The following is a 27481-nucleotide window of genomic DNA, read 5'->3' on the forward strand; positions in this document are numbered from 1 at the left end:
CAGATTCATAGAAAATCATTCATTAATTTTCACATTTAACAAAAACCAGACAGCACCCCTCAGTGGTCTGGTGGGAAACCAGTTTGTCTCACAGGAGATAAATGTTTCATGACCTCTTGACCTCAGGAATGTGAATCTGAGGCAGTCTTAGTTCTGAGCACCACTGGATGAGGTTTTATTTCTTACCTTCAGGATCTTTGCTGATTAACAAGCTGAAGAAAATATTTTTGAATTTCTTTGTTAAAAGTCTTTCACACAACAGCTGACATAAGGAGAACCTGTGATTTAATTATGTTTCATATTTCTATTGTTCTTCTATAGGATCTCCTTCACACTGGCTGGACCAGAACCTGGATGGTCTTTGCAGGGTTTTGGACCTTTTTTTCCAGCATTTTTGCTTTTAAATTTATCCCAGGTCCAGTCGTGGTTTTAGATAAAACTTCCCGCCTCCTGAAATGGATCCTAATTTTCTCTAGTTTCACGTTTATTTGGACCAACCCCACTCAGGTCTCTCTCTTAACACAGAAGATCGTTTCTTCCATAAAACCCAAAAAGCCGAACCAAGATTCATCACAGCTTCAAATGGACTCAAACCCAGAACCTGTTTCATAAAAGCAACAGATGCATTAAAGCCAATAAATAAAGCAGCTCGTAGATTTTAATGTTTATCAGCCGACCAGCTTCCTATATTTCAGATCAACAGTTCACCAAGCAGTTCAGTTCCATTCTAAACAAGAAACTCCACTCCATGTATTCCTAGAATCGCTCAGCGGCTCCAGATGAAAAAACCGACCGGACCTCTGACACCAGTACAGTTCTGCCGTTCCCTCTGATTATTCTCAGGGTAGATGAGTTCATCTTGGTCTCCTAAATTAGTCTCTTCAGGTTGATCTACAACCATCCCAGGTTCCTCTGGCTCTGATAGGCAGAGGAACAGAGGTCCAACATCTGCCTCCACACTGGCACCACAAGGATGTCTGGGCAGGTCTTCCGGCCAGCCAGATACGGCACCAGCAGGCGGGGATGTTTGTGGTCATTACAGCCGGTACCGGAATAAAGACCCGGTTTCAGGTTTTAAACGCACCGACAAGACTCTCTGAAGTCATCCTGACATTTCCTGTGGGACCAAACTGCTTTAAAACACAAGAAACTGGTTAAAACCAACATGAGAAAGAGACGAGGAAGACCTTCAGCATCTTCTGCTCATAGAAAATCTGACACAGACATAAAAACACGAACAGAGCTTAAAAATCCATAAACACACAGCATCAGGATGCCTGACAGAAACCAGTTCACACGGTTCCATCGCAACTGGTTCCAGTTCAGATTCAACTGTGATCCAAACGATGAGATGAGATGGAAGAAAACCTTCTTCTCCCAGGAAGAGAACATTCAGACCTTCATCATGAGCAAATAGAAAAATATGATCTGCAACATTTCATCTAGTTTCCTTTTAAATTATGAAAAACGTTTCAACTTTTTTCTCCAAAAATCAAACAATTATAAACATTTTTAATCCTAATTTGGATCTGCTAGATATGAGTAAATCAGAACCAGAACAATGAATAATTCAGGTTCTCATAATTCTGATCTGCTTCAGGTTCGAGTCCAGAAGACTAAAATTTATAGATTTACACAAAAAAAAAAAAACAAGAAAATAACATAATACTGAATGAAAGAAAAGAGAAAGAGAGAAACTGGCTTCCAGAGTTTACATTTGATGTAAAAATGAACATTAGTTTAATGAACTGGACCTTCAGAGCTTCATGAAAGCAACTAAAGTCTTTAACCTGGAAGGTTCTGTTTTATGTTAAACTGATTTTTTATGCATCACCTTGTTTTTCCAGAAAACCCAGACGTGTAACGTTAAAACTTTTATTACATCTTTATTATATAGATAAAAACATGAAAACACTTCCTGCACCGACCAGAAAAACCACACATTAAACTTTACATTCTATGGTTTTGTTGAATGCGGAGTCCAACCAGAACCGTGTGAATAAACTGAATTTGTTAGAATAAAGTATTTCTGCTTCAGATCAAATATAGTCTGCTTAAAATTAAACTTAGAGATAACCTTCCTTTAACTTGGAGGCTACTTTTCTGAAACTTACAGGGTACCACCCCATAAAGGGTACAGACACAAAAAACACGCGTCAACGGTTACTTTTCAGAAACAGTAAATTCAGATGTTAAAACCTGAAAATTATCGAGAGTAATCTGTCATTTCCAGGACTGCCTTCAGATTTTCTCTCCTGTTGATGTTTAAAACGGTGGAAAATATGTTTCAAATAAAGATTAAAAAAAAAACTCCTTGAAGCTGTGATGTCCTGAAAGCACCTGAATGCATCACATTAAAACTCCTGCTGTAAATTTCTGCCTTTCAGGCCAGTTTCTGACAATTTGTTTCAGAAAAATAAAACGTTGGAGGAAGAGAGCCGACGAGGTGAAGCTACGGCAGGTATTTGTTCTTAACAGAAAATGGTCCGATGATAAGGGAGCAGAACAGGTTTTACTGATCTTTGTTGGTGAGAAAGTCTCTGGACGATCCGTTGGTTTCTGGTGCTGCTCGCTGAAATGAAGAATTCGTCCCTCCTGTATTGTTGTAGATCTCCATCTGCAGACCTGAAGGCACAAAGCCATCATCAGCTTAGGTTACTGTCGGTTTAAATCAATGCTAGATCATCGTTGAAGTGTAATTACTCCAGAAAACGTGTTTGCTATCGCCATCATGAACACACCAAGGAGGCCTAGAGGCATTAGTGGGGTCGTTTTCTCCATCTGGAGAAAACTTCTGAGATCACTCAGAGCACCAACGCCTCATCAGCTGGTGTGGACCCGTGGTTGAGGGTGGTCACCAGGTGGCGCTTCGGAAACAAAAATCCGGCTGTTTGGATGGTTGAAGGAGAAATCTTCTTCCATCTAAACACAACATGGAAGCAGGACTATGGAAAATGTCCTTTGGACAGATGAGACCAAAGTAGAGATGTTGTCCCATAATTCCCAACTCCATGTTTGGAGAAAACACGTCAGATCAGCACAAACACCTCATATCTACTGACAAGCACGGTGGTGGAAGACTCATGATGTGGGCAACAGAACCCTGCAGCCACTGATTGGACCATGAGCTCTTCTCTAAACCAAGTATTCAAGACTGAAATGTGAGACCATCTGAAGCTTGGTCCAAACTTTGTCATGCAAGACATGAAGCAACGACAGAAACAAGTTTGGACCAAAATTCTTCCATGACAGATGAGACAGCTGAGAGCTTCTGATCCTGAAGATGCTTCTACAAGCAGCTGGATCAGAGGGATGGCCCCGTGGTTCCAGTGAAGGTTGGTTTGCCTTCAAAGAGACACGCGGCTGTAAGCCTGAAAGGTTCCTAAAAGGAAACGCCAAGAGATATTCTTCAAGGAGAAATAAAACCTGGCAGGACAGTGAAGTAACCTCTGAAACATGAAGCCTACAGAGAAACATTCTGGAGAAAAGAGACGGAGTCCATGTTGGAACGTGACATTTTTTCTCCAGCAGGTGGCGCCGCTTCCTGTTGTGGCATGTAGGTGATCAGAGTGTTTACCTGATCCCACCTCCGCGTTGGGTTCAGCAGAGGGTGGCTGGGCTGCTGAGGTCGGAGGAGGCGGCGACGGGTAATCAGGTGGAGTCTCGTTCTCATCTCCTGATAGGTTCCTGGGAACTCCGGTTACCATGGTGCCGGAGAGGCTGACGGGGCGCTTGGCAACGGGTAACTTCCTCTCTGGGAGATAGAATTAGAAAATATTTTTAGATTTACTTTTTACTTTAAAGAACCAAATCTGTAAAACCTCAGGTTGAGTCAATCTACCAGAATAAAACCTGATTCCTAACGAGGTTTATTTAACGAGGGAACCTACTTTTCTTCTGTCCTCTGTACTGCTGTGACTTCCTTCTCTGCTTGGATCCAGCAGACTGCAGATCTCTGGACCCTGAAATCAACAAACACCTCAGTTAACGTGGTTTCCCTGCCAGGCATCTCTCAGAACCCAGCCCCCCTCAGGTGAGGTTTACCAGCAGTAACCGCAGGCGGCTGCAGCTGGTACCCAGTCAGCTGACACCAGCCCACTGGGTACAGGTCAGGTGACTCACAGTCCACCCACTGGTCGTACTCATCTTCCCAGCCGTCAAAGTGGATCCGCAGCAGCCGGTGGACAATCCTGGTCACTGTGGCGACGCAGACAAGTCGGGGCTCCATGAGGTCCACGGCCTCCAGCTTCATCCCAGGACGAAAACCGTGGTTTGGGACTTCCTGATGGAGCACAGGGAGGGCTTCTCAGTAAGATACGGTTTCTGCATCACGTAAGAGTTTAAAGGTTCCAACTGAAGCTCATACAGATGGAAGAGAAGACCTCACTGTATCCTTACCATCACTGATACAAACATGAGTTCTTGACAAGTTCTTCTGGTTGATGAGCATCAACAAGATGTTTGCTCACTTGGGTTTCTGTGGTTCTGTGGGTGCCTGACTCAAACTGTGTTACTGTGTTGCATTCTGCTGCCTAACTTTGGTCAATCTATCTGCAGTGAAGGTTCCACGGCGTTCTAGTCTGGAATGAAGTTAATGTTGTTCATCTTGTGCTTCAAAATCAAACGTTGTGTCAATAGTTTATGTTCTCCAAAATCTGTAAAAATACACATCCATCCATCCATCCATCCATCCATCAACCATCAGTCCATCCATCAATCAACCATCCATCCATCCATCCAACCATCCATCCATCCATCCATCCATCAACCATCAGTCCATCCATCAATCAACCATCCATCCATCCATCCAACCATCAACCATCAGTCCATCCATCAATCAACCATCCATCCATCCATCCAACCATCCATCCATCCATCCATCAACCATCCATCCATCCATCCATCCATCAACCATCAGTCCATCCATCAATCAACCATCCATCCATCCATCCAACCATCAACCATCCATCCATCAATCATCCATCCATCCATCCATCCATCCATCCAACCATCCATCCATCAATCATCCATCCAACCATCCATCCATCCATCCAACCATCCATCCATCAATCATCCATTAATCATCCATCAATCAATCAACCATCCATCCAACCATCCATCCATCAATCATCCATCCAACCATCCATCCATCAATCAACCATCCATCAACCATCCATCCATCCAACCATCCATCCATCAATCATCCATCCAACCATCCATCCATCCATCCAACCATCAACCATCCATCAACCATCCATCAACCATCCATCCATCCAACCATCAACCATCCATCCATCAACCATCAGTCCATCCATCAATCAACCATCCATCCATCCATCAATCAACCATCCATCCATCAACCATCCATCCATCCAACCATCAACCATCCATCCATCAATCAACCATCCATCCATCAATCAACCATCCATCCATCCATCAATCAACCATCCATCCATCAACCATCCATCCATCCAACCATCAACCATCCATCCATCAATCATCCATCAATCATCCATCCAACCATCCATCCATCCATCCAACCATCCATCCATCAATCATCCATTAATCATCCATCAATCAATCAACCATCCATCCAACAATCATCCATCAATCAATCAACCATCCATCCAACCATCCATCCATCAATCATCCATCCAACCATCCATCCATCAATCAACCATCCATCAACCATCCATCCAACCATCCATCCATCAATCATCCATCCAACCATCCATCCATCAATCATCCATCAATCATCCATCAATCAATCAACCATCCATCCATCCATCAACCATCCATCCATCCAACCATCAACCATCAATCATCCATCAATCATCCATCCAACCATCCATCCATCCATCCATCCAACCATCCATCCATCAATCATCCATTAATCATCCATCAATCAATCAACCATCCATCCATCCATCAATCAACCATCCATCCATCAACCATCCATCCATCCATCAATCAACCATCCATCCATCAACCATCCATCCATCCAACCATCAACCATCCATCCATCAATCATCCATCAATCATCCATCCAACCATCCATCCATCCATCCAACCATCCATCCATCAATCATCCATCAATCATCCATTAATCATCCATCAATCAATCAACCATCCATCCAACAATCATCCATCAATCAATCAACCATCCATCCATCCATCAACCATCCATCCATCCAACCATCAACCATCAATCATCCATCAATCATCCATCCAACCATCCATCCATCCATCAATCATCCATTAATCATCCATCAATCAATCAACCATCCATCCATCCATCAATCAACCATCCATCCATCAACCATCCATCCATCCATCAATCAACCATCCATCCATCAACCATCCATCCATCCAACCATCAACCATCCATCCATCAATCATCCATCAATCATCCATCCAACCATCCATCCATCCATCCAACCATCCATCCATCAATCATCCATCAATCATCCATTAATCATCCATCAATCAATCAACCATCCATCCAACAATCATCCATCAATCAATCAACCATCCATCCAACCATCCATCCATCAATCATCCATCCAACCATCCATCCATCAATCAACCATCCATCAACCATCCATCCAACCATCCATCCATCAATCATCCATCCAACCATCCATCCATCCATCCAACCATCCATCCATCAATCATCCATCAATCATCCATCAATCAATCAACCATCCATCCATCCATCAACCATCCATCCATCCAACCATCAACCATCAATCATCCATCAATCATCCATCCAACCATCCATCCATCCATCCAACCATCCATCCATCAATCATCCAACAATCATCCATCAATCAATCAACCATCCATCCAACCATCCATCCATCCATCAATCATCCATCCAACCATCCATCCATCAATCAACCATCCATCAACCATCCATCCATCCAACCATCCATCCATCAATCATCCATCAATCAACCATCCATCAACCATCCATCCATCAATCAACCATCCATCCATCCAACCATCCATCCATCAATCAACCATCCATCCATCAATCAACCATCCATCCATCCATCCAACCATCCATCCATCAATCATCCATCAATCAACCATCCATCAACCATCCATCCATCCATCCAACCATCCATCCATCAACCATCCATCCATCCATCCATCATCCATCCATCCACCATCCATCCATCCACCATCCATCCATCCATCCATCATCCATCCACCATCCATCCATCATCCACCCATCCAACCATCCATCCATCATCCATCCATCCATCCACCATCCATCCACCCATCCAACCATCCATCATCCATCCATCCATCAACCATCCATCCATCCAACCATCCATCATCCATCCATCCATCCATCCATCCACCATCCATCCATCCACCATCCATCCATCCAACCACCATCCATCCATCATCCATCCACCATCCATCCATCATCCATCCAACCATCCATCCATCCAACATCCATCCATCCATCAACCATCCATCCATCCAACCACCATCCATCCATCATCCATCATCCATCCACCATCCATCCATCCACCATCCATCCATCCAACATCCATCCATCCATCAACCATCCATCCATCCATCAACCATCCATCCATCCAACCACCATCCATCCATCATCCATCATCCATCCATCCATCCATCCATCCACCATCCATCCAACATCCATCCATCCAACATCTATCCATCCATCCATCCAACATCTATCCATCCATCCATCCAACCATCCATCCACCATCCATCCATCCATCCATCAATCCATCCATCAACCATCCATCCATCCATCCATCCACCATCCATCCATCCAACCATCCATCCATCCATCCATCCATCCATCAACCATCCATCCATCCATCCAACCATCCATCATCCATCCACCATCCATCCATCCACCATCCATCCATCCAACCATCCATTATCCATCCATCCATCCACCATCCATCCATCCATCCATCCATCCATCCAACCACCATCCATCCATCATCCATCCACCATCCATCCATCATCCATCCAATCATCCATCCATCCATCATCCATCCATCCATCCAACCATCCATCCATCCACCATCCATCCATCAACCATCCATCCATCCATCAACCATCAGTCCATCAACCATCAGTCCATCCATCCATCCACCATCCATCCATCCATCCAACCATCCATCCATCCATCCATCCACCATCCATCAACCATCCATCCATCCATCCATCAGTCCATCCATCCATCCACCATCCATCCATCAACCATCCATCCATCCATCCATCATCCATCCATCCATCCATCCATCCATCCAACCATCCATCCATCCAACCATCCATCCACCATCCATCCACCATCCATCCATCCACCATCCATCAACCATCCATCCATCAACCATCCATCCATCCACCATCCATCCATCCATCCACCATCCATCAACCATCCATCCATCAACCATCAGTCCATCCATCCATCCACCATCCATTCATCCACCATCCATCCATCCATCCATCCAACCATCCACCCATCCATCCATCAACCATCCATCCATCCATCCATCCAACCATCCATCCACCATCCATTCATCCACCATCCATCCATCCATCCATCCAACCATCCATCCACCATCCATCCATCCACCATCCATTCATCCACCATCCATCCATCCATCCATCCAACCATCCATCCATCCATCCATCCATCCATCAACCATCCATCCATCCATCCATCCAACCATCCATCCACCATCCATTCATCCACCATCCATCCATCCATCCAACCATCCACCCATCCATCCATCAACCATCCATCCACCATCCATCAACCATCCATCCACCCACCATCCATCCATCCCCAGTCGGTCGTGGCAGATGGCCGCTCACACTGAGCCTGGTTCTGGTTCTGCTGGAGGTTTCTTCCTGTTAAAAGGGAGTTTTTCCTCTCCACTGTCGCTACATGCATGCTCAGTATGAGGGATTGCTGCAAAGTCAACACCAGTGACTGTCCACTGTCTCTACATGCTCATCCAGGAGGAGTGAATGCTGCAAGTCACTGACTGGATGCAATCTGCTGGGTTTCCTTAGATAGAAAAACTTTTTATCCAATTTGAATAAATAACTGAATCTGACTGAACTGTTCAATGATTAGGATTAATTGGAATGTATGAACCTGACTGTTGTGAAGAACTTTGAGACGACATATGTTGTGAATTGGCGCTATATAAATAAACTGAATTGAATTGAATCCATCCATCCATGAAGTTTGGTGGAGGGAGGATAATGCTGTGTAGCTTTTTCTGAGGAGTTAGGCTCAGGACACGCAGTAGATCAGGATCTATCTGTAAACTGATGACCTTTCTAGATGCCTCAGCTGGAGGTTTAAGGTCTCACCTTGTTGAAGAGGTTGACTGGAGCTGCCAAAGACTTGCTCTCCCTCAGATACTCGAACCACCTGAAGGGAAGACTGCTGTAACCTGAAGAGAAAAACAAGATTAGTTATCGCACCTACAAACATTATCCGTCTCTTCTAGGACACTTCCCAGATTTCCTAAACGTAGAAAAAAAACTTTCCAAATCAACTTGTTTCCATCTTCAGATGTTTGTAATTTTATAAAAATGAGACAACTTGTATAAACCTTCAAACTTCTCCAATAAATTGCCAACTTCTCTTTATGTTGGCATTTCCGTCCCAATATTATGTTTGGATGATCTTTCCTGAAAAAATGCCGACATTCACCATCCATCCATCATTTCCCTTTTCAAACATCTTCCCAACCTTTCTTCCCAATAACTCTAAAATGGAGTCTCTGAAGCAAATCCCCAGTTTCCTAAATACTTTTCCTGTTACAACTTTCCAACAGATGTTCCCAGTAACCTAAGGAGCTTTCCAGGACCCATCATGATTTCCACACCTGTCCCTACTTCCCTCATGATGTTAATACTCAGGTGATCTTTGTTCAAAAAATGGATTGCCTTCAGTAGGCGAGTCCCACATATCCCAACACTCTTCCTTATGGAACAACAGTGAGGTCCAAAGACCTCAGGAGAAGATCTAAGTAGAAGAATTGTAGATTAAACAAGCTTGGAAAGGATTTCAGACCCATTTCTCAGCTGCAGATTCTAAGATCAACCACGGCTCAACCTGCCTTGAACTGGAAACTGCTGCAAAATCAGGGTCACCATTCCCAGTGAAACCGGTTAAACAACACCAGCACCTTCAATTCCACCATTCTAGCTACCTGAACCTGTTTCGGCTGATTTTTATGGGAATGTCAGTTTGTAACGTTTTCCCTCATTTAAAAAAAACTTTTCGTGAAAATGTTTAACAAGATGACGTCTAAGTTTTTATCCCTCTAGTGAAAACTTTCTAAATCTCCAAACAATTCCCAGCTGTCCTCATTATTCCCGAGCTTTCCAAAAAACATCCGACCATCCGGCATCTGAACAATCCTCCAACCTGACTTTCCTAAAGCAGTTTCCACAAAATTCCCATCTTTCTTCAACCCACTGAGGAACCCCCTTCTGCCATCAGACATACCTCTGGGGGGCGTCAGCTCGATGTTGTTGATCTCACAGAACCCAGCAGGGAAGATGGACGGAGACGTAGAGTGATAACAGAACCAGTCGGAGCCATCGGCCGCTTCAGAGCCGTCGATGCCGATCATCAGATATCCGTCTGCCAGAACCTGAGGGATGGAGGCTGCAGGTTAAACCCAGCTGTTTGATTCTGCTGTCCGAACAGGACGGGCTCCTCCTCACCTTCCTCACTGTGGCCACACAGATTGCAGACAGGTTCAGAGGGTCGATGGCCTCCAGCTTCATCCCGTCCCGGAACCAGAGTCCCGTCTGATCCACCTCCCTCACCTGCAGGAGACAAACAACATCCCTCTGAGGTCACAGCTGCCGTTAGGCAGTGCATGCAGATGTTTCCAGGTGTTAAACTGCCCCCTGGTGGTCAGAACATGGAAGGTGTGGAACAGGCTGCATGTTTCTTACATCAGACGGTTCTAATGATTAAAAATATCTGAGGCTCACCTTGGCAAACAGCTGTCCAGGAGCGTCCATCTGTCCGTCCAGCTTCTTCATCCCGTCTGAAAACAAACACACACCTTCATCCTCTGTTCGTCCTTCATCCTCACTGCCCGTTTAAAGCCGCACCCACCTGATCGTTTGAAGCGGTGTCCGATGGAGCGAGACCAGCCGATGCTGTGGATCAGCGGGCTGTACATGTGACACCAGAAGTCGTCCGTCCCGTCGTCACACTCCTCGTAGACGAGCCTCAGCCGCCCACCGATCACCTGTAACGACACGCCCGTCAGAGAGACGGGAACACCCGAACCATCAGTCCAACTGACACTCACCTGTTCAACCAGAGCCACCCGAGTCCGACACAGGTGGGTCTTATCCACCACCTCCAACCTCATCTGCTTCTTAAAGGGGAACTTCATGCTCTCCTGCACCTGGACAATGAGGAGGAAGAGGAGGACACGTCAAACAGAAAACCTAGCAGCAGCAGATTCAGCTGTTTTCACCCCCCCCCCCCCATGGTGAATTTCTGGACATTGCCCCCCCACACTGCCTCCTCTCACCATTCTCAACACTGTATCTACTGTGGACCACTTCCGGTTCCTAGGAACCACCGATTCTCAGGACCTGAGGTGGTCCTCACACACAGACACTGTTTAGAAGAAGGTCCAGCAGAGACTGCAATTTCTATGGCAACCCAATAAGACCAATGTTCCACAAGAGCTGGTGGTCATCTTCTACACTTCCATCGTCCAGTCTGTCCTGTGTTCATCCATCATGGTGTGGTTTGACCCATCCACAAAAGAGGACGGGTCCAGACTGCAGAGCTGACCTTCCCTCTATCCAGAACTTATACAGGTCAAGGGTCAGGAAAATGGCAGCTAACATCTAACAGTCAAATTTCTCATTTGTGTCACAAAGCTGATTCTAACATGCAGACCTGTTTCCTACAACCCAAAACCTGCATTACAAGTTCAACACATCACCACATTCATTTTTCTTGTAACTCTACTTTGGTGCTGTTAGTTTGGCCAGACTAAGATGCGTGCTAGTCCCAGAGGTCAGAACTAGTCCCAGAGGTCAGAGCTAGTCCCAGAGGTCAGAGCTAGTCCCAGAGGTCAGTGCTAGTCCCAGAGGTCAGAGCTAGTCCCAGAGGTCAGTGCTAGTCCCAGAGGTCAGAGCTAGTCCCAGAGGTCAGAGCTAGTCCCAGAGGTCAGTGCTAGTCCCAAAGGTCAGAGCTAGTCCCAGAGGTCAGAGCTAGTCCCAGAGGTCAGAGCTAGTCCCAGAGGTCAGTGCTAGTCCCAGAGGTCAAAGCTAGTCCCAGAGGTCAGAGCTAGTCCCAGAGGTCAGAGCTAGTCCCAGAGGTCAGAGCTAGTCCCAGAGGTCAGAGCTAGTCCCAGAGGTCAGTGCTAGTCCCAGAGGTCAGAGCTAGTCCCAGAGGTCAGTGCTAGTCCCAGAGGTCAGAGCTAGTCCCAGAGGTCAGTGCTAGTCCCAGAGGTCAGAGCTAGTCCCAGAGGTCAGAGCTAGTCCCAGAGGTCAGTGCTAGTCCCAGAGGTCAGAGCTAGTCCCAGAGGTCAGAGCTAGTCCCAGAGGTCAGAGCTAGTCCCAGAGGTCAGTGCTAGTCCCAGAGGTCAGAGCTAGTCCCAGAGGTCAGTGCTAGTCCCAGAGGTCAGAGCTAGTCCCAGAGGTCAGTGCTAGTCCCAGAGGTCAGAGCTAGTCCCAGAGGTCAGAGCTAGTCCCAGAGGTCAGTGCTAGTCCCAGAGGTCAGAGCTAGTCCCAGAGGTCAGAGCTAGTCCCAGAGGTCAGAGCTAGTCCCAGAGGTCAGAGCTAGTCCCAGAGGTCAGTGCTAGTCCCAGAGGTCAGAGCTAGTCCCAGAGGTCAGAGCTAGTCCCAGAGGTCAGAGCTAGTCCCAGAGGTCAGTGCTAGTCCCAGAGGTCAGAGCTAGTCCCAGAGGTCAGAGCTAGTCCCAGAGGTCAGTGCTAGTCCCAGAGGTCAGAGCTAGTCCCAGAGGTCAGTGCTAGTCCCAGAGGTCAGTGCTAGTCCCAGAGGTCAGAGCTAGTCCCAGAGGTCAGTGCTAGTCCCAGAGGTCAGAGCTAGTCCCAGAGGTCAGAGCTAGTCCCAGAGGTCAGTGCTAGTCCCAGAGGTCAGAGCTAGTCCCAGAGGTCAGAGCTAGTCCCAGAGGTCAGTGCTAGTCCCAGAGGTCAGAGCTAGTCCCAGAGGTCGGAGCTAGTCCCAGAGGTCAGAGCTAGTCCCAGAGGTCAGTGCTAGTCCCAGAGGTCAGAGCTAGTCCCAGAGGTCAGAGCTAGTCCCAGAGGTCAGAGCTAGTCCCAGAGGTCAGTGCTAGTCCCAGAGGTCAGAGCTAGTCCCAGAGGTCAGAGCTAGTTCCAGAGGTCAGTGCTAGTCCCAGAGGTCAGAGCTAGTCCCAGAGGTCAGAGCTAGTCCCAGAGGTCAGAGCTAGTCCCAGAGGTCAGTGCTAGTCCTAGAGGTCAGAGCTAGTCCCAGAGGTCAGAAGCAGCAGGATGAAGATGTGTAACAGCCTGACCACGCTGCATGCAGCACGGCAGACAACCAGACTAGGTCTTCTCTGCATTTCCTGAACTCAGTTTAGGTTCCTCAAGTAAAAATCAGCCTCGTTGAGCTCAGACTCCAATAGCATTACAGCTTTTATACACATTCAGCTTGTGAAAACCTTTTGTTTAATTACATAAATATCAGCTTAATTTCTGTAAACCCAGTATGATGAAAAACACCAGTTTATTTACCCTTGTTTATCCAACCTGGTTCGAATAAAACTTGGCTAAGAGCTTCATTTATTCCAGTTTTCATATTTATCTATGGACAAGGAGTTGGCCTGTTGAGCATTTTTTGGTGAAATTCATATTTTATTTATTAGAAAATGAATAACTGTTAAAGTGATGGACGTCGTTTCCACGTGTTTTAGGAGACAGACAGGAGCCTTGAATGCACAAGGTCATTGAAACGGGCAGAACCGTGTCAGCAGATTTCAACTGAAACCAGATTCTGCAGGATCCGATGGTGCCGTAAAGGCAGATCTCCTGATATCAGCTAACTGTGTGTTTGTGTCAGATTCACGCATCACCTTCGATGAGAAGTCTGGCGGCAGAGTTTTGGACCCGGTCAGTCTTTTAATAAGGAAGGTCTTCCAGTTGGTGAACCTGTGCAGGATGGCTGAGGACAGAAAAACGCCATCAGCCAATCAGAAGTCACTATTCCTTAACTTACCAACGTAAACATGTGTTGCTTCAGGTCCAGCTTCCCTGCTGGTTCTGGAGCAGATTGACCCAGAGTCAGATCATTCAGGCGTCACTCACTCTGAGGAGGAACCAGAGGTTTCCCTCCGGCTGCACACCAGCCCACCGGGTGGATGTCCGGCACGCACAGATTCAGCCAGAAGTCCCTGGCGGAGTCGCTGTCGAAGCCCTCGTAACGCAGCAGAGCCTTAAAACCTGCAGAATTAACCAGAACCTGTCAAGTTAAGACAGAACCTCCTCTGCTTTATCGGAGCCGTGCTCTGAGTGCTTACCGGCCAGCTTGATGATGCTGGCGATCCAGTAGACCTTCATGGGCAGACCGCTGTCGGTGTTCGGGACCTCCACCCGGACTCCTTCACTGACACTGCCCCACGACTTCCCCATCAGAACCTGAACATATGAGATTAAAATATGACAGAAAAACTCACAGAGCACTCCAGGTGTGACAAGAGCAGCTGGGATTAAAACTGGACTGGCAGCACCAGAACCTCAGGGTTTGATCTCCAACATGGACCTGCAGCAGGAGCTGAAAAACTGAAGTGAAACCTTTAGATTTAAAGTTTCCAAGCGTTTGCATAAATGTCATTACTTTAATGATTTATTATAACTGCTCCTCTGGATGAGTTTTAAAAGCAAGAAGCTTGAACCTCTTGAGGATTTTCTTCACAATGATCCATACATTCACCTGAACCTGTTAGAACCTGGTGCTGAAGGCTCCAGAGTGTGTTGAACTTGACCAGACCTGCCATCTTCTGATATGTCATCATGATTTAGTGGAGCACAGAAAGGACAGAAGGACTCAGGGAAGATCTCCACAAGCTGGGAAATACATTTAGACCCATTTCAGCTGCAGACTCTAAGATCAACCCAGGAGACCACCAGAACTCAGTCTACTCTGAACTGGAAACTCCTGGAACACCAGAATCACTGAGAGAAGGTCCTGCTCCAAGATCAGCACCTTCTCGCTGGGCTGCCCCTCATGGACAAGCCGAATGTCTTCTGGAGAAAGACGAGACAAAGATGGAGCTGTTTGGACACAATGACAAGAAGGATGTTTGGAGGAGTCATGGTGAGGCTTTCAAACCTGAAATCAATTATTTCTGGGATGACCTTTACAAAAAAAAAAAAACAATCAGACCTGCCAAGTAGAGGGGTCAAACATCAGCCAGAAGCTTGATGATGGTCACAAAACGTCTGTGGTCCAGGTGAAACATGTTAAAAAAATAAAAGTGAGGGGTGTATGTATAATTTTGACCCTGTAACATCAAACTCCAACATGGATTCCAGATGTTTGTCGATTAATCAAGGACATTTGGAGAACTGGAATATGTCCTTCTGTCTCCAAACCAGCGTTTCCAGTAAACCTGCTCAATATTCAGGAAACAAGTTTATAAGAACACTGATGATGTCACACCATCACTCAACGTCTCCGGCTTCTCCGCCGCTACAGATGAACATCAGGAGTCCATCCAAGCAGCCCCGTACATCATCGATATGCAGAGCATGAATCCCAGACACTTAATGGTCCGATTCGATGACCGTGCTCCAGCTCCCAGTTTGTTCGGGATGAACTCACGTGTTTGAAGCAGCTGACCGGCGCTCCCGACACGTCTCCGTCTCCGATGTACCGTCCCCAGTCAAAAACGTCCACAGAGACTGCAGGACAGAACAGTCAAACAAATAAGCCGTTACACGTTCCATGATGAAGCTTCTACTGAAGCCTCCGTTCATCTGAACCAAACTCTGGCTGCATGACCCACCGCTCTTTCTGCTGCCGCCCTGCTGGCTGGACTGGTGCTGGGCGTAAGCAGCCAGTTTAGTCATCAGAGGTTGTTTCTGGAGAACTTTGGCCTTCTTCGTGGGCGGCTTACCCTTAAAAACAGACACAAGGCAGACATGATCTTCTCAATGTGAAATATTGATTATTAGAACCATCTTGGCTTCTAGAAGAGTTCCTGCTCAGACCAGGAACCCACCTGCAGCCTGGCCAGGATGCTGGCCTTCTTGGAGTTGGAGGAGAAGCTCCTGGAGCAGGAGACGCTGCAGAAACGTTTGGTCTTGCTGTAGAAAGCATCCCTGACCCCAATCATCCCACACATCTCACAGGTGGCTGAGGACCAGGACAGAGAGATAAAAGGAGGTCAGCGTCTCACCTGCAGGCGTTCAGCCGTCCAACATCCTGGTCCACAAGGCTTTCAGAAGAACCACCACCTGCTGAGGTCTACACTGCACAATTACAAACAATTGATTGGCTGGATTTTAATTAACGAGCAGAAGCGAGTCCAGACTGTCCACCGAGTCACTCAGACATTCAAAGTTTAGAATTCCAGCTGTTTGAGGAAGATTCACGCAGGACTAGAAAGTAATACTGATACAAACTTTAATCTCCTGGAATTTATTCTGATTTTACTGGAAATCAGACGTTCAGTTCATTTTCACATCCTTCTGACTGACCCATGCCCGCCTTGCCGTCAGGGTAGGTGTACACCTGTCCGTTGGTCTTAATGAGCATCAGGGAGGAGGAGGACGATGAAGAGGTGGTCAGTTGATTCCCGACTCCTCCCACTCCAAAGTCTTCATCATCGCTGTCCTCTGGGCTGGACCCTCCGCTCCCCCCGCTGGAGTCAGAGCTGCAGCTGCTCCGGTCCTCCTCCAGACTATCCAGCATCCCGAAGGAATCCTGCCGCTTCCTGGACGGACGCTCCATCTGAGGAGGGACAAAGATTCAGACTTGAAGGTCAACAGATGGTCAGAGAGCTTTACTTTCTGATTTTATTCTGCAAAACTGGGCTTATTTGTTAAATGTCTATCAGATAATTAGAGTTAAAGCAGAAACTCCAGCCTCCATTCAGTGTTCCCTCCTGGGGTTGAGTTCCCTCTAATCTATGAAAGCGAGCTTGAACAACAGTTCTCCAGTGTTTTCCCAACCCTGGTCCTCCAGGCCCACTGCCCTGTGGTTTTTAGATGTTCCTCTGCTTTAACACACCTAATTCAGATGATTGATGTTCGGTAAAAGCCTGTTAATCAGCCATGAAGTGAAATCAGGTGTGCTGAAACAGGGAGGCACCTAAAACATGCAGGTCAGTGTGTTCTACAGGGTCTTCCATGGGTTTTCTTTGGACTTTGGCTTCTTTTCCCCTCAGTTTCAGTTGAGTCTTTGGTTCTGAGCATTTTCAGAGGGATGTCTTTAGTTTGGTCTTTGATTCATTCAGGTTTCTCCAGCAGCACTCACTCTGACTTCATCTGTTCCCATCGGATTTAAATGAACAGCCTGGGTGTGTATCAGATGCCCGGTTCTGTCAGAATTGGACCTGCAGCTCATTAACACATCTGAATGATCAGATGTTTCTTCAGCTCTGCACTGCGGTGCTCTGACTCTGCACCAGATTCCCTCCAGCATTCCTGTCGGTTCTGAATCCAGTTCCAAGGTTCTGGAGAAAGGACTCGCGTCCTGTTTTCACTTATCAACCCTCATCCTTTCATTCGGCATCCATGCACCCCTCTCTGCCCGCAGAGCGAGCAGGAATCAACCTGTCAGCGTCGATTATTGATCAGTCTGCCTCTGCTCTTTTGGAGCAAAACGAGGCGGGAACAGGGGTCTGTCTCGGGGCAGAGGAGACATGGACTCACCGGGTCTCTGGGGGTCTCCATGGGGCCGGAGGCACACAGGAGGCCGCTCTCTGGATCGCCTCAGCCCGCAGGAACGCAGCTTAAAACCTAGCGGCAGACATAACAACACAATTAGCACAGCGCAGAGGCTGAATACTGGCCGCTGATTGGCTGCTGGCCCCGCTTCGTGTGTGGATTTCAGATGAGAAGGCGCCCCCTGCTGGACAGAGGCTGAAGCTCAACAACAACACAGGTTCTCTCAGTTTGATCCAAAAAGAAAAACCCTCTGAAACACATATAGAGTCACTGCTGCTGCAGAAACTAAAATAACAGATATTATATAAATATTTAATAAACAGCTGAACTTTCTGGCTCTTTAAAACTTCAGAAATAAACGGCATTCTTATACTTAATAGCACATCATTATTTCAGATCAGATAGAGAAAAATTATGCAGTCAGTTTTAATTTTTGATAATTCTACAGATAGGTCTACAGGTCACACATAGATTTGTCAGGCTTTACTGAGCTGTTGCTGCTAATTGACAGTAAAATGGTGTCAAGGCTTGGTAAGCTTCTGGTTGGTTTCTTCACAACATCTGAGTTAAACAGAGGCTCATCTGTGGCAGTGTTTTCAGGCAAAAGCTCAAACTCTCTGCTTACTATTCCCCAAACCCTGATTCCTGATCACAAACGCTGCAAGAAAAAAAAATTAGACCAGTACAAATAGATTATAGGGGAACTGGGAAAGGTAAGAAACTTCCTGAGTCAAAAAGCTTTGATTGAATTAGATTGTCCTCCTATGCTGCAACATCCACCTTCCTGAGTTAACGTGTGAAATTTCAACTGTAGCATTTTCCTTCTCTACACTCCAGAGGCCGATCAGAAGGAGAGTAAATCCTGCTGGACACGGTGAAAACAGCCAATCCTTAAATGACAAAAACGAAAGTTTCAAGACTTCTGAGAACTTAGGACTGCACTGCAAAATGCTGCCTGATAATATTCAAATTAAATATGAATTAAATGTCATTAAGCTGAAACTAAACCCAAAAGCATTTCTGTCTGTGGAGTCATTTTATGGAACGGCAGTAAAGATTAAATCTAAATATCAATATATTAAGACTAAAATTATACAAAGGACATATTTTTACCAGAAGAAGAATAAATGTTTATACTGTTTAATTTGTATTGTATTGCACCGACTACGCTAAACAAATTCCTTGTATGTCCAAAAACGTACTTGGCAATAAAGCTTTTCTGATTCTGATAAAATGGACCAAATGTTTTGCCGTGTCTTACTATAATGATTGTTTTTGTAAAATATTAATTCTTTTATGTAGAATTTATTATTAGTAATTGTAGTAGTAGTAGCAGTTCTAGTAATAAGCTGATGAGGACAGCAGCTCCATGGTTACAATAAAAAAACAATGTAGCTCAGGTTTGATATTTTCATCTGTTTCATTTATTTTATTTTATTTAAATAAACAGATGTTTAAAAAAAAAAAAAAAATTGTCCAAATTGAGCTAATTAACAACGTCACAAACGAACCAGCACTGCCATCAAGTGGTAGAGCTGTGACACTGCAGGACATTAAACTAATATAAATATTTTATGTCTTTAGTAATGATCATTGATGCAGCAGAGGCGATGTTAGGATCCTGAAACATTGGGGTTTAACCCAGCCAAGAAAATAGTTTAATTTTCATCTAACAGAAGAATAAATTAAAAACACTTTAATAATACTTTACATGTTGTAGTCCTTGGCCTGTAAACTGCGTGTTTTTATGAATGTGAATTAGAATAAAATGTGTGCAATGGTTTATGTGATTGTGTTTACTGTTAGCAGCCTGAGTAAAGGACAAAGACCAACTAAATGAAATCAAACATATTGTGATATTCTAAAAATGATCATTAACAGGGAGAAAACAATGAAAGGTCGCATGACCCTGTGGTGAGGGGCTGCAGCTGCACCATGCGGTATGTATTTCTTACACTCTGAACCTAGTTGTTGAAACAGCTCTTGAATTGAGCCCAGTATGGTCCAACGTTCAAAAAAGAGCAGGACCAAAAACATTAAAAAAAGCTCAAAAAGCTGATAAAGAAGGCTGGTTCTGTTCTGGAGACTCCTCTAGAACCTCTGGAGATCATTGTACAAAGACGGATTCTTCATAAAATGAAGAACATTATGGAGAACCCTGATCATCCTCTTCATCAGACTGTCCTACAACAACAGAGTGTCTTCAGTCAGAGGCTTCTTCAGATCTGCTGTAAGACGGAGCGCTACAGGAGATCCTTCCTGCCCACAGCCATCAGCATCTACAACGACTCTTTGAGGAAACCTTCATAATATGAGCTACAACAACATTTAATTTCCCTTTGGGATTAATAAAGTAGTTTTGAATTGAATTGAATTATTTTCATCTGGGTTTACACATTTTATCTTTAAATGAGAAGCTGGACCTTATCAAAAGCAGATAGGAAAACAAACTAAGAAACTGACACAGGAGGTTGAAACTAAATGGAACAGCACCTTTCAAAAGCTGGAATGATCAGAAGAACCCAGGAAGCCTGGAGGGAGAGCTCTGGTGGGCCTACAAAACACTGTGCTGATATCTGAACAGTACAATAATGTTGGTGGGTGTCTGACTTTATTGTTTCTCTTTCATGAGACCAATATGGGGTCGCTAGAAGATAGAAAACTATCTGGCACAAAGGTAACGAACTACTGAAAATGGTCGAAAAGATGCTCCAGGCTGGAGGAAGCAACATGGTCCCTAAAGCTTGAAGAGCACCAACTCTGGCTCCTTTAGAAGAATGCTCCACAAAGTCCAAAGCAGGATGATTATGTCGACACAAATAATGTCAAGAAAGGCAGATGAAGCAATGAAATGTAACTGGATCTACAGAGTCACAATCATCTTCAGATGCAGCTTCAACACCACATGAAGCTGCATCTCAAGCAGCTGCTCAGTGTTTTTTGCCCATGAACATATTTAACCACAATGTTTCTCAGGAAACAAACTGTGGTGTTAGATGTTGTAGTTACAGAGTCCAAAAGAACTCATACTGTCTGATGCCAGGGTAGAAGTGTACAGGTACCTGGCAGAACCGAACATCAGCTGAACAGACGATCCCCTCAGTACAGGCTTACTGTGGGATACTCAGGCACACATGTCCAAAAACGTTGGTTCTGACCCGGTCCAAACAGAAGGGAAAAAATACTACTTCCTATAAGATTGAGGGCATTGAAGGCACCATCAGCCATGTATTTATAAACACCATGACCGTCCCATCTGTGGAAACCCCTGAAACACTTCTAACATAAACTTGTCATCCTAATGTGTTTATTTCAGTTCTGAGAGAGAATGAATGAAAATTAGATTAAGGTGTTTCTGATTCTGCTTATTACGATGCTGACACTGCTGCAAGGAAGCCATGATGTCATCACAAATGGCTGAAATGACCATAAATGTTTTGACCAGCAGGGGGAGTTATGAGCACATGAGCAGTGGTGGGTTGAAAACCTCATGAAGCTATAGCTGAGCTGTGGTGCAAAATATACAAAATATCTTACGTTACTTAACTATAACCCATAAATATATAAGACTGGAGTTAAATCTAACTTTAACCATTAAAGGTGGTGATATTTAGCTCTGCCATGTGAGTCCAGCACCACCCAACGTCTTTCCACAGGAAGGAAACCTTTCTCTCAGGCTCATGAAGAACAGTGAAACTGAGGCCCTCTGAGCATCTTTCCTGTAATCAGTGGCTGAATTGGGTGCTGAATGACATTGTTGTTGAATTTTCTTATCAAAGTGGGTAGAAGTTGACTCATAACAAGAGAAAATCCGGACTTTGTCTTTATAAGTTTTATTCAAAGGCATTCAGCGTTTGAAGACCCTGACACTGAGGTTAGTCAGTGAAACAGAGCCCCGATCAACATTTACACACAATATTTATACCAGAACATGACAGTTTTATCTCAACTTCAAAGAGTCTGTGTTTTACGACCCCAGACCCTTCTCGGGTTCAGAGGTGAGAAGGTTACCTAGGAACAACCATCTACTCTCCCTGAGGCATCACCGTAACAAATGGCCTTAACCATTAAACTTCTGATAATGGTTTTTACAGCTTCCTCCTCTAACACAGATGTTCACTGGAGTGAGGTAAACCAAAGGTCATACACTGTGGAACGCTTACTGCAAGAATTTCCATCACAACATCAAACCTGTAAATGCAGACAGGTTTTTATTGTTCAAACTTCTTGGACACTAATGTTTCACATGGCTCTAAATGAACCAGCGTGTCACACACAAACCAACACTAACCCACGGTGTGTGAGGAGACCTGTGACCGCCTGCATCTGTCCATCAATCAGATACAGACCGCACAAAATATGAAGTCACAAGGTTATAGAGAATCAGTTAAATCACAAATATTTGGGATATTTAGATTTTTTGGGAGGGATAAAAACAAAGTTAGGAAGATATTCTTATGTAGTCCTTCATCTCTCGGTGCATCGCAGCAAAGCTCAGGTCTGAGAGGACTTGTGGTGCAGGAGAGCAAATGCAGCTTTGTTGGAAAATTATTATTCATGAAAGCCCAAATGGGTATATCCCAGATTTTAGTGATACGTTACGTTTATTGTTGGTTATATTCGAAAAGGGATTCTTCTGCATCACTTTGCTTTTAAGATAGTAAAATCTTATTATCTTTGTTTTATTTTGTGGCTCATTAACTATTTTAGCTAGCTGTGACTGAGCTCAGGCTCATGAATCTGGACTTTGTGAAGGACTGATTATTGATAGTTTGCACAGAACATAAAATGCTCAGGTTCTGGCCACTGGCGGCGCTGCTTCAGTCCCTTTTTTAAATTTCTTTATGTTTTCTGCAGTGTTTGACCCAGTGGGAGTTTTTGGGTGTTTTATTGTTCTGTTTTATGTTTAGATTTCTTCTTTTGTTTTTAGATAATTCATTTATGTTTAATTCATTCTCTGCATTTGCCTTTCATTGTTCCGCACTTTGGTAGCAACCTGTTGTTTTTAAATGTACTTGATAAATAAAATGTGTCTTTTGATTTGACTATACAAATAAACTTGCCTTACCATGTCAATAATTTTCCACGTCTCTCTTTTTTACGGTTTTATTCATTTATGAGGCAAATTCTGTGGGTGTAGCCACTGAAACTATAAATAAACAGGAACGCGGTCCTTAAATCACACATTTCTTAACTTTCTGTTTGAACGCTGGGGTTGGCCAGCAGAAACACAACTTCAGACACAGACCTTGACCTACGATCATTTCTGAGCCCAACTCTACACCAGATTCTGATAAATGAGGTCCAATGAGGCCAAAAGCCACAGAGCATATCAGAAACTAGGGTGAATTTCTGGACTCAGAGCTGAAATATATCAGCAACATCAAGTTTGTTATTAAATCTGCCAAAATCATCAATCCATAAAGAGTTTCCTGTCAAAACCAGAACCCAGATAAACTGCTGTAAGCCTTTATTTTCAATTCAGTTCAGTTTATTTATATGGCGCCAATTCAAAGTCTGTTCATTCGTGTCATCCAGATATATTCCAAGTCAGGTACATCGTCTCCAGTTAATCCTAACTATCAACCAGTCAGATTCAGTTATTTATTCAAATTGGTTAAAAAGTTTTTCTATCTAAGGAAACCCAGCAGATTGCATTGAGTCAGTGACTCAAGCATTCAGTAGAAGTGACGGGGTTAAACACTGAAAGACACTGACAGACAGGGCCAAGTGGTGAGCAGTAAGTTGTTGGCAGCAGCGTGAATTATTTGCCCCTCCAGGAAGGTGCCACAACTAAACAGAGCCAAGCCAGGTGTAGCTTCTGGGAAGAGAAAAAAGAGAGAGAAAACGTGGAGTTGAAAACTGAAATAACAGCAAATAATGCAACATTGGAGAGTAGTATGAGAATGTAGAAGAGAGGGTGAAAGTGGTCATTATGTCCTCCAGCAGCCTAAGCCTATAGCAGCATAACTACACAGATAGTTCAGGATAAACTAAGCCACTCTAACTATAAGCTTTATCAAAAAGGAAAGTTTTAAGCCTAGTCTTAAAAGTAGACAGGGTGTCTGCCTCACGGACTAAAACTGGGAGCTGGTTCCACAGGAGAGGAGCCTGATAACTAAAGGATCTGCCTCCCATTCTACTTCTAGAGACTCTAGGAACCACCAGTAAACCTGCAGTCTGAGAACAAAGTGCACTGTTAGGAACATATGGACCAATCAGATCTCTGATGTATGATGGAGCTAGATCATTAAGGGCTTTATATGTGAGGAGGAGAATTTTAAATTCTATTCTGGATTTAACAGGGAGCCAATGAAGGGAAGCTAAAATAGGAGAAATATGATCTCTCTTTTTAATTTTCATCAGAACTCTTGCTGCAGCATTTTGAATCAGCTGAAGGCTTTTAACTGCATTTTGTGGACATCCTGATAGTAAAGAATTACAATAGTCCAGCCTTGAAGTAACAAATGTGTGTGTTTCAGCATCACTCCTGGACAACAAGCTAACATACAGGGGTTGAACAATGAAACTGAAACACCTGGTTTTAGACCACAATAATTTATTAGTATGGTGTAGGGCCTCCTTTTACAGCCAATACAGCATCAATTCATCTTGGGAATGACATATACAAGTCCTGCACAGTGGTCAGAGGGATTTTAAGCCATTCTTCTTGCAGGATAGTGGCCAGGTCACTACGTGATACTGGTGGAGGAAAACGTTTCCTGACTCACTCCTCCAAAACACCCCAAAGTGGCTCAATAATATTTAGATCTGGTGACTGTGCAGGCCATGGGAGATGTTCAACTTCACTTTCATGTTCATCAAACCAATCTTTCACCAGTCTTGCTGTGTGTATTGGTGCATTGTCATCCTGATACACGGCACCGCCTTCAGGATACAATGTTTGAACCATTGGATGCACATGGTCCTCAAGAATGGTTCGGTAGTCCTTGGCAGTGACGCGCCCATCTAGCACAAGTATTGGGCCAAGGGAATGCCATGATATGGCAGCCCAAACCATTACTGATCCACCCCCATGCTTCACTCTGGGCATGCAACAGTCTGGGTGGTACGCTTCTTTGGGGCTTCTCCACACCGTAACTCTCCTGGATGTGGGGAAAACAGTAAAGGTGGACTCATCAGAGAACAATACATGTTTCACATTGTCCACAGCCCAAGATTTGCGCTCCTTGCACCATTGAAACCAACGTTTGGCATTGGCATGAGTGACCAAAGGTTTGGCTATAGCAGACCAGCCGTGTATATTAGCCATGAAACCTCCCACACTAAAATGACAGGTGTTTCAGTTTCATTGTCCAACCCCTGTATCTTCCCTGTTCGTCTCCCTGCCCTGTGTAGGACATGGCGTTAAGGTTCTCCAGATGGGTCTGACAGAGAGGAGAAAGAACATCTCAGCAGAAACCAGTCCAGATGTTTTCTGTCTTAAGATGCTTAAAATTAGAGGAAGAAGGAGCAGAAGGTGAAGGGAGGAAGAAAAACTGGAGAGGAGAGAAGCAAAGGCAAAAAATGTTGGGAAGCAGTTTTGAGGGGCGGCCACCATGCACACACAGTCATACAAAAAGTTAACTTCGAGACCAACTAACCTAACAGTCATGTTTTTGACTGTTTTTCACTGAGCTTCTACTGTGACTAACTCTATGTGCTCTCTTTCATCCACTAGACTTGAAAACTGGCTCAGAGTTCATCTGCTCAGCTGTCCTTCTCTCCTAGATGAAGCCTCCATAGAAAGTACTCCTGGATCAGTGCTTCTTTGTTCTCTTTGTGTCTCTGCTCTGTTCTCTCAAACCCCCAGTCGGTCGTGGCAGATGGCCGCTCACACTGAGCCTGGTTCTGGTTCTGCTGGAGGTTTCTTCCTGTTAAAAGGGAGTTTTTCCTCTCCACTGTCGCTACATGCATGCTCAGTATGAGGGATTGCTGCAAAGTCAACACCAGTGACTGTCCACTGTCTCTACATGCTCATCCAGGAGGAGTGAATGCTGCAAGTCACTGACTGGATGCAATCTGCTGGGTTTCCTTAGATAGAAAAACTTTTTATCCAATTTGAATAAATAACTGAATCTGACTGGTTGATGGTTAGGATTAACTGGAATGTATGAACCTGACTGGGAATCTGGATGATTGGATTGAATTGAGTTTGTAAAAAGCCTTCAGACGACATGTGTTGTGAACTGGAGCTATACAAATAAAACTGAACTGAATTGAATTGAATTGGACGTGTTAAGAATGTTGTCCCAGAGGTTAGTAGTCAAATGATTTCTAAGCCACCCACAGCAGAACTCATAACGAGGAGAGCTGTAAACTCTCTCCAAACATCATTTGGACAAACATCTTCCTCAATGAAAGAACCTCGGATCTGGAACAGTTTTCCTTCAGTAAACAAACGGCCTTAGACCAAGACTGCCCAGATCCAGTCACCCAGAGGATCTACAATCCTTCAGCATTTAGATACATCCCTGCTCCAACATGCACCAGCAACCGGTCATTCAGTTCTGCTGAGGCTCGGTAATGAGACATTTATTTGATTCAGGTGTTGGAGAAGAGATGCATCTAAAAGCTCTTCAGGACTGGGCCTTGGCAACCCTGCTGAAGAGCTTTTACATCTCATAAGAAAAAATGTGTCAAACGGAGAAAAGTATGTGAACCCTGAAACTTGTACAGCAGCACTTTTTATGTGTCGTTATTTTTTTCTGTTTCTGATTCTGATTCTAAAAGCCCAACCAGGGACTGGGCCTGCTAGTTAGCATTAAGCTAAGGTCTGATAGAAAGGAAGACAGTTTCTTTTAAATGTAACAATGTTTTCTGTCCCTGATCAAATAGATTTTAAATAAATAAAATAATTTATTAAGATACAAACAGAAGTTATTTTTGACTTTGACCATCGAAGAAGAAATCCATCTTGGATTTTAAGAAACCTCCCGTCTTTCCTGCTTGGAATTCCAGCTTCAGGTTTCATCTTCTGAGTGAAAATTGAAAACTTGTCATTGAAGAACAAATTGATAAAAATGGTGACATAGACCCATATAGTCTGTGTGCATGATTCCTGGTTCTGCTAAATATCTTCATTTCTGTTTCTGAAGATCAAGATAAACCGACTCCAATTCCTGCTAGAACGTTACCGAGTCCTGCAGGTCCCAGGCCATGGAGTTTGCATGTTCTCCCTGGATATGTGGGTCATGCTAGCTGTAGCTGCCATTATGGACAGCTCTCATATTTAATTCATTATCCTTAAGTTTCAGTTAAAAATAAATACATATTAGTATTTTATATGAAACATTTAATAATAACTTTCAGCAAATTCATGCAGTTAAGAGTTCATTTATGTGGTTAAAAACACATTAAAATGTAAGGGGGGAACTTATTTTTTGTTCCGCATGACACATTGTTGCCCACTGGGGGAAGTTTGGCTGGTGTACAAAAGGAAGCCACATGCAGTGGCAGGCAGAACTGGCAGTTCCGGTGGCAGTGGAGCTGTCACAGCCTGCCGCAGGGTGGCAGGGGATTCCACCCGGATGCCAGAAGGTGCCAGA

The 27481-nt window shown here is 44.5% G+C and overlaps 1 protein-coding gene across 1 annotated transcript; it reads right to left on the reverse strand.

The window, feature by feature from the left end:
- Positions 1-1861: 1861 nt before the first annotated feature.
- Positions 1862-18260, reverse strand: LOC124863308 (MBT domain-containing protein 1-like). Its single transcript, XM_047357641.1, has 18 exons — positions 17919-18260; positions 16743-16995; positions 16265-16398; positions 16049-16160; positions 15865-15944; positions 14561-14678; positions 14349-14483; positions 14117-14205; positions 11352-11450; positions 11153-11288; positions 11026-11081; positions 10750-10854; positions 10529-10676; positions 9382-9464; positions 4045-4282; positions 3891-3962; positions 3578-3754; positions 1862-2625 (listed from the first exon to the last, which is right to left on the reverse strand). Exons 1-18 carry the CDS (start codon positions 17937-17939, stop codon positions 2513-2515), a joined length of 2169 nt encoding a protein of 722 aa, XP_047213597.1. The 5' UTR covers positions 17940-18260; the 3' UTR covers positions 1862-2512.
- Positions 18261-27481: the final 9221 nt, after the last annotated feature.

The sequence above is a fragment of the Girardinichthys multiradiatus genome, chromosome X, assembly GCF_021462225.1.
Source record: "Girardinichthys multiradiatus isolate DD_20200921_A chromosome X, DD_fGirMul_XY1, whole genome shotgun sequence".
In the NCBI taxonomy this organism is placed as follows: domain Eukaryota; kingdom Metazoa; phylum Chordata; class Actinopteri; order Cyprinodontiformes; family Goodeidae; genus Girardinichthys; species Girardinichthys multiradiatus.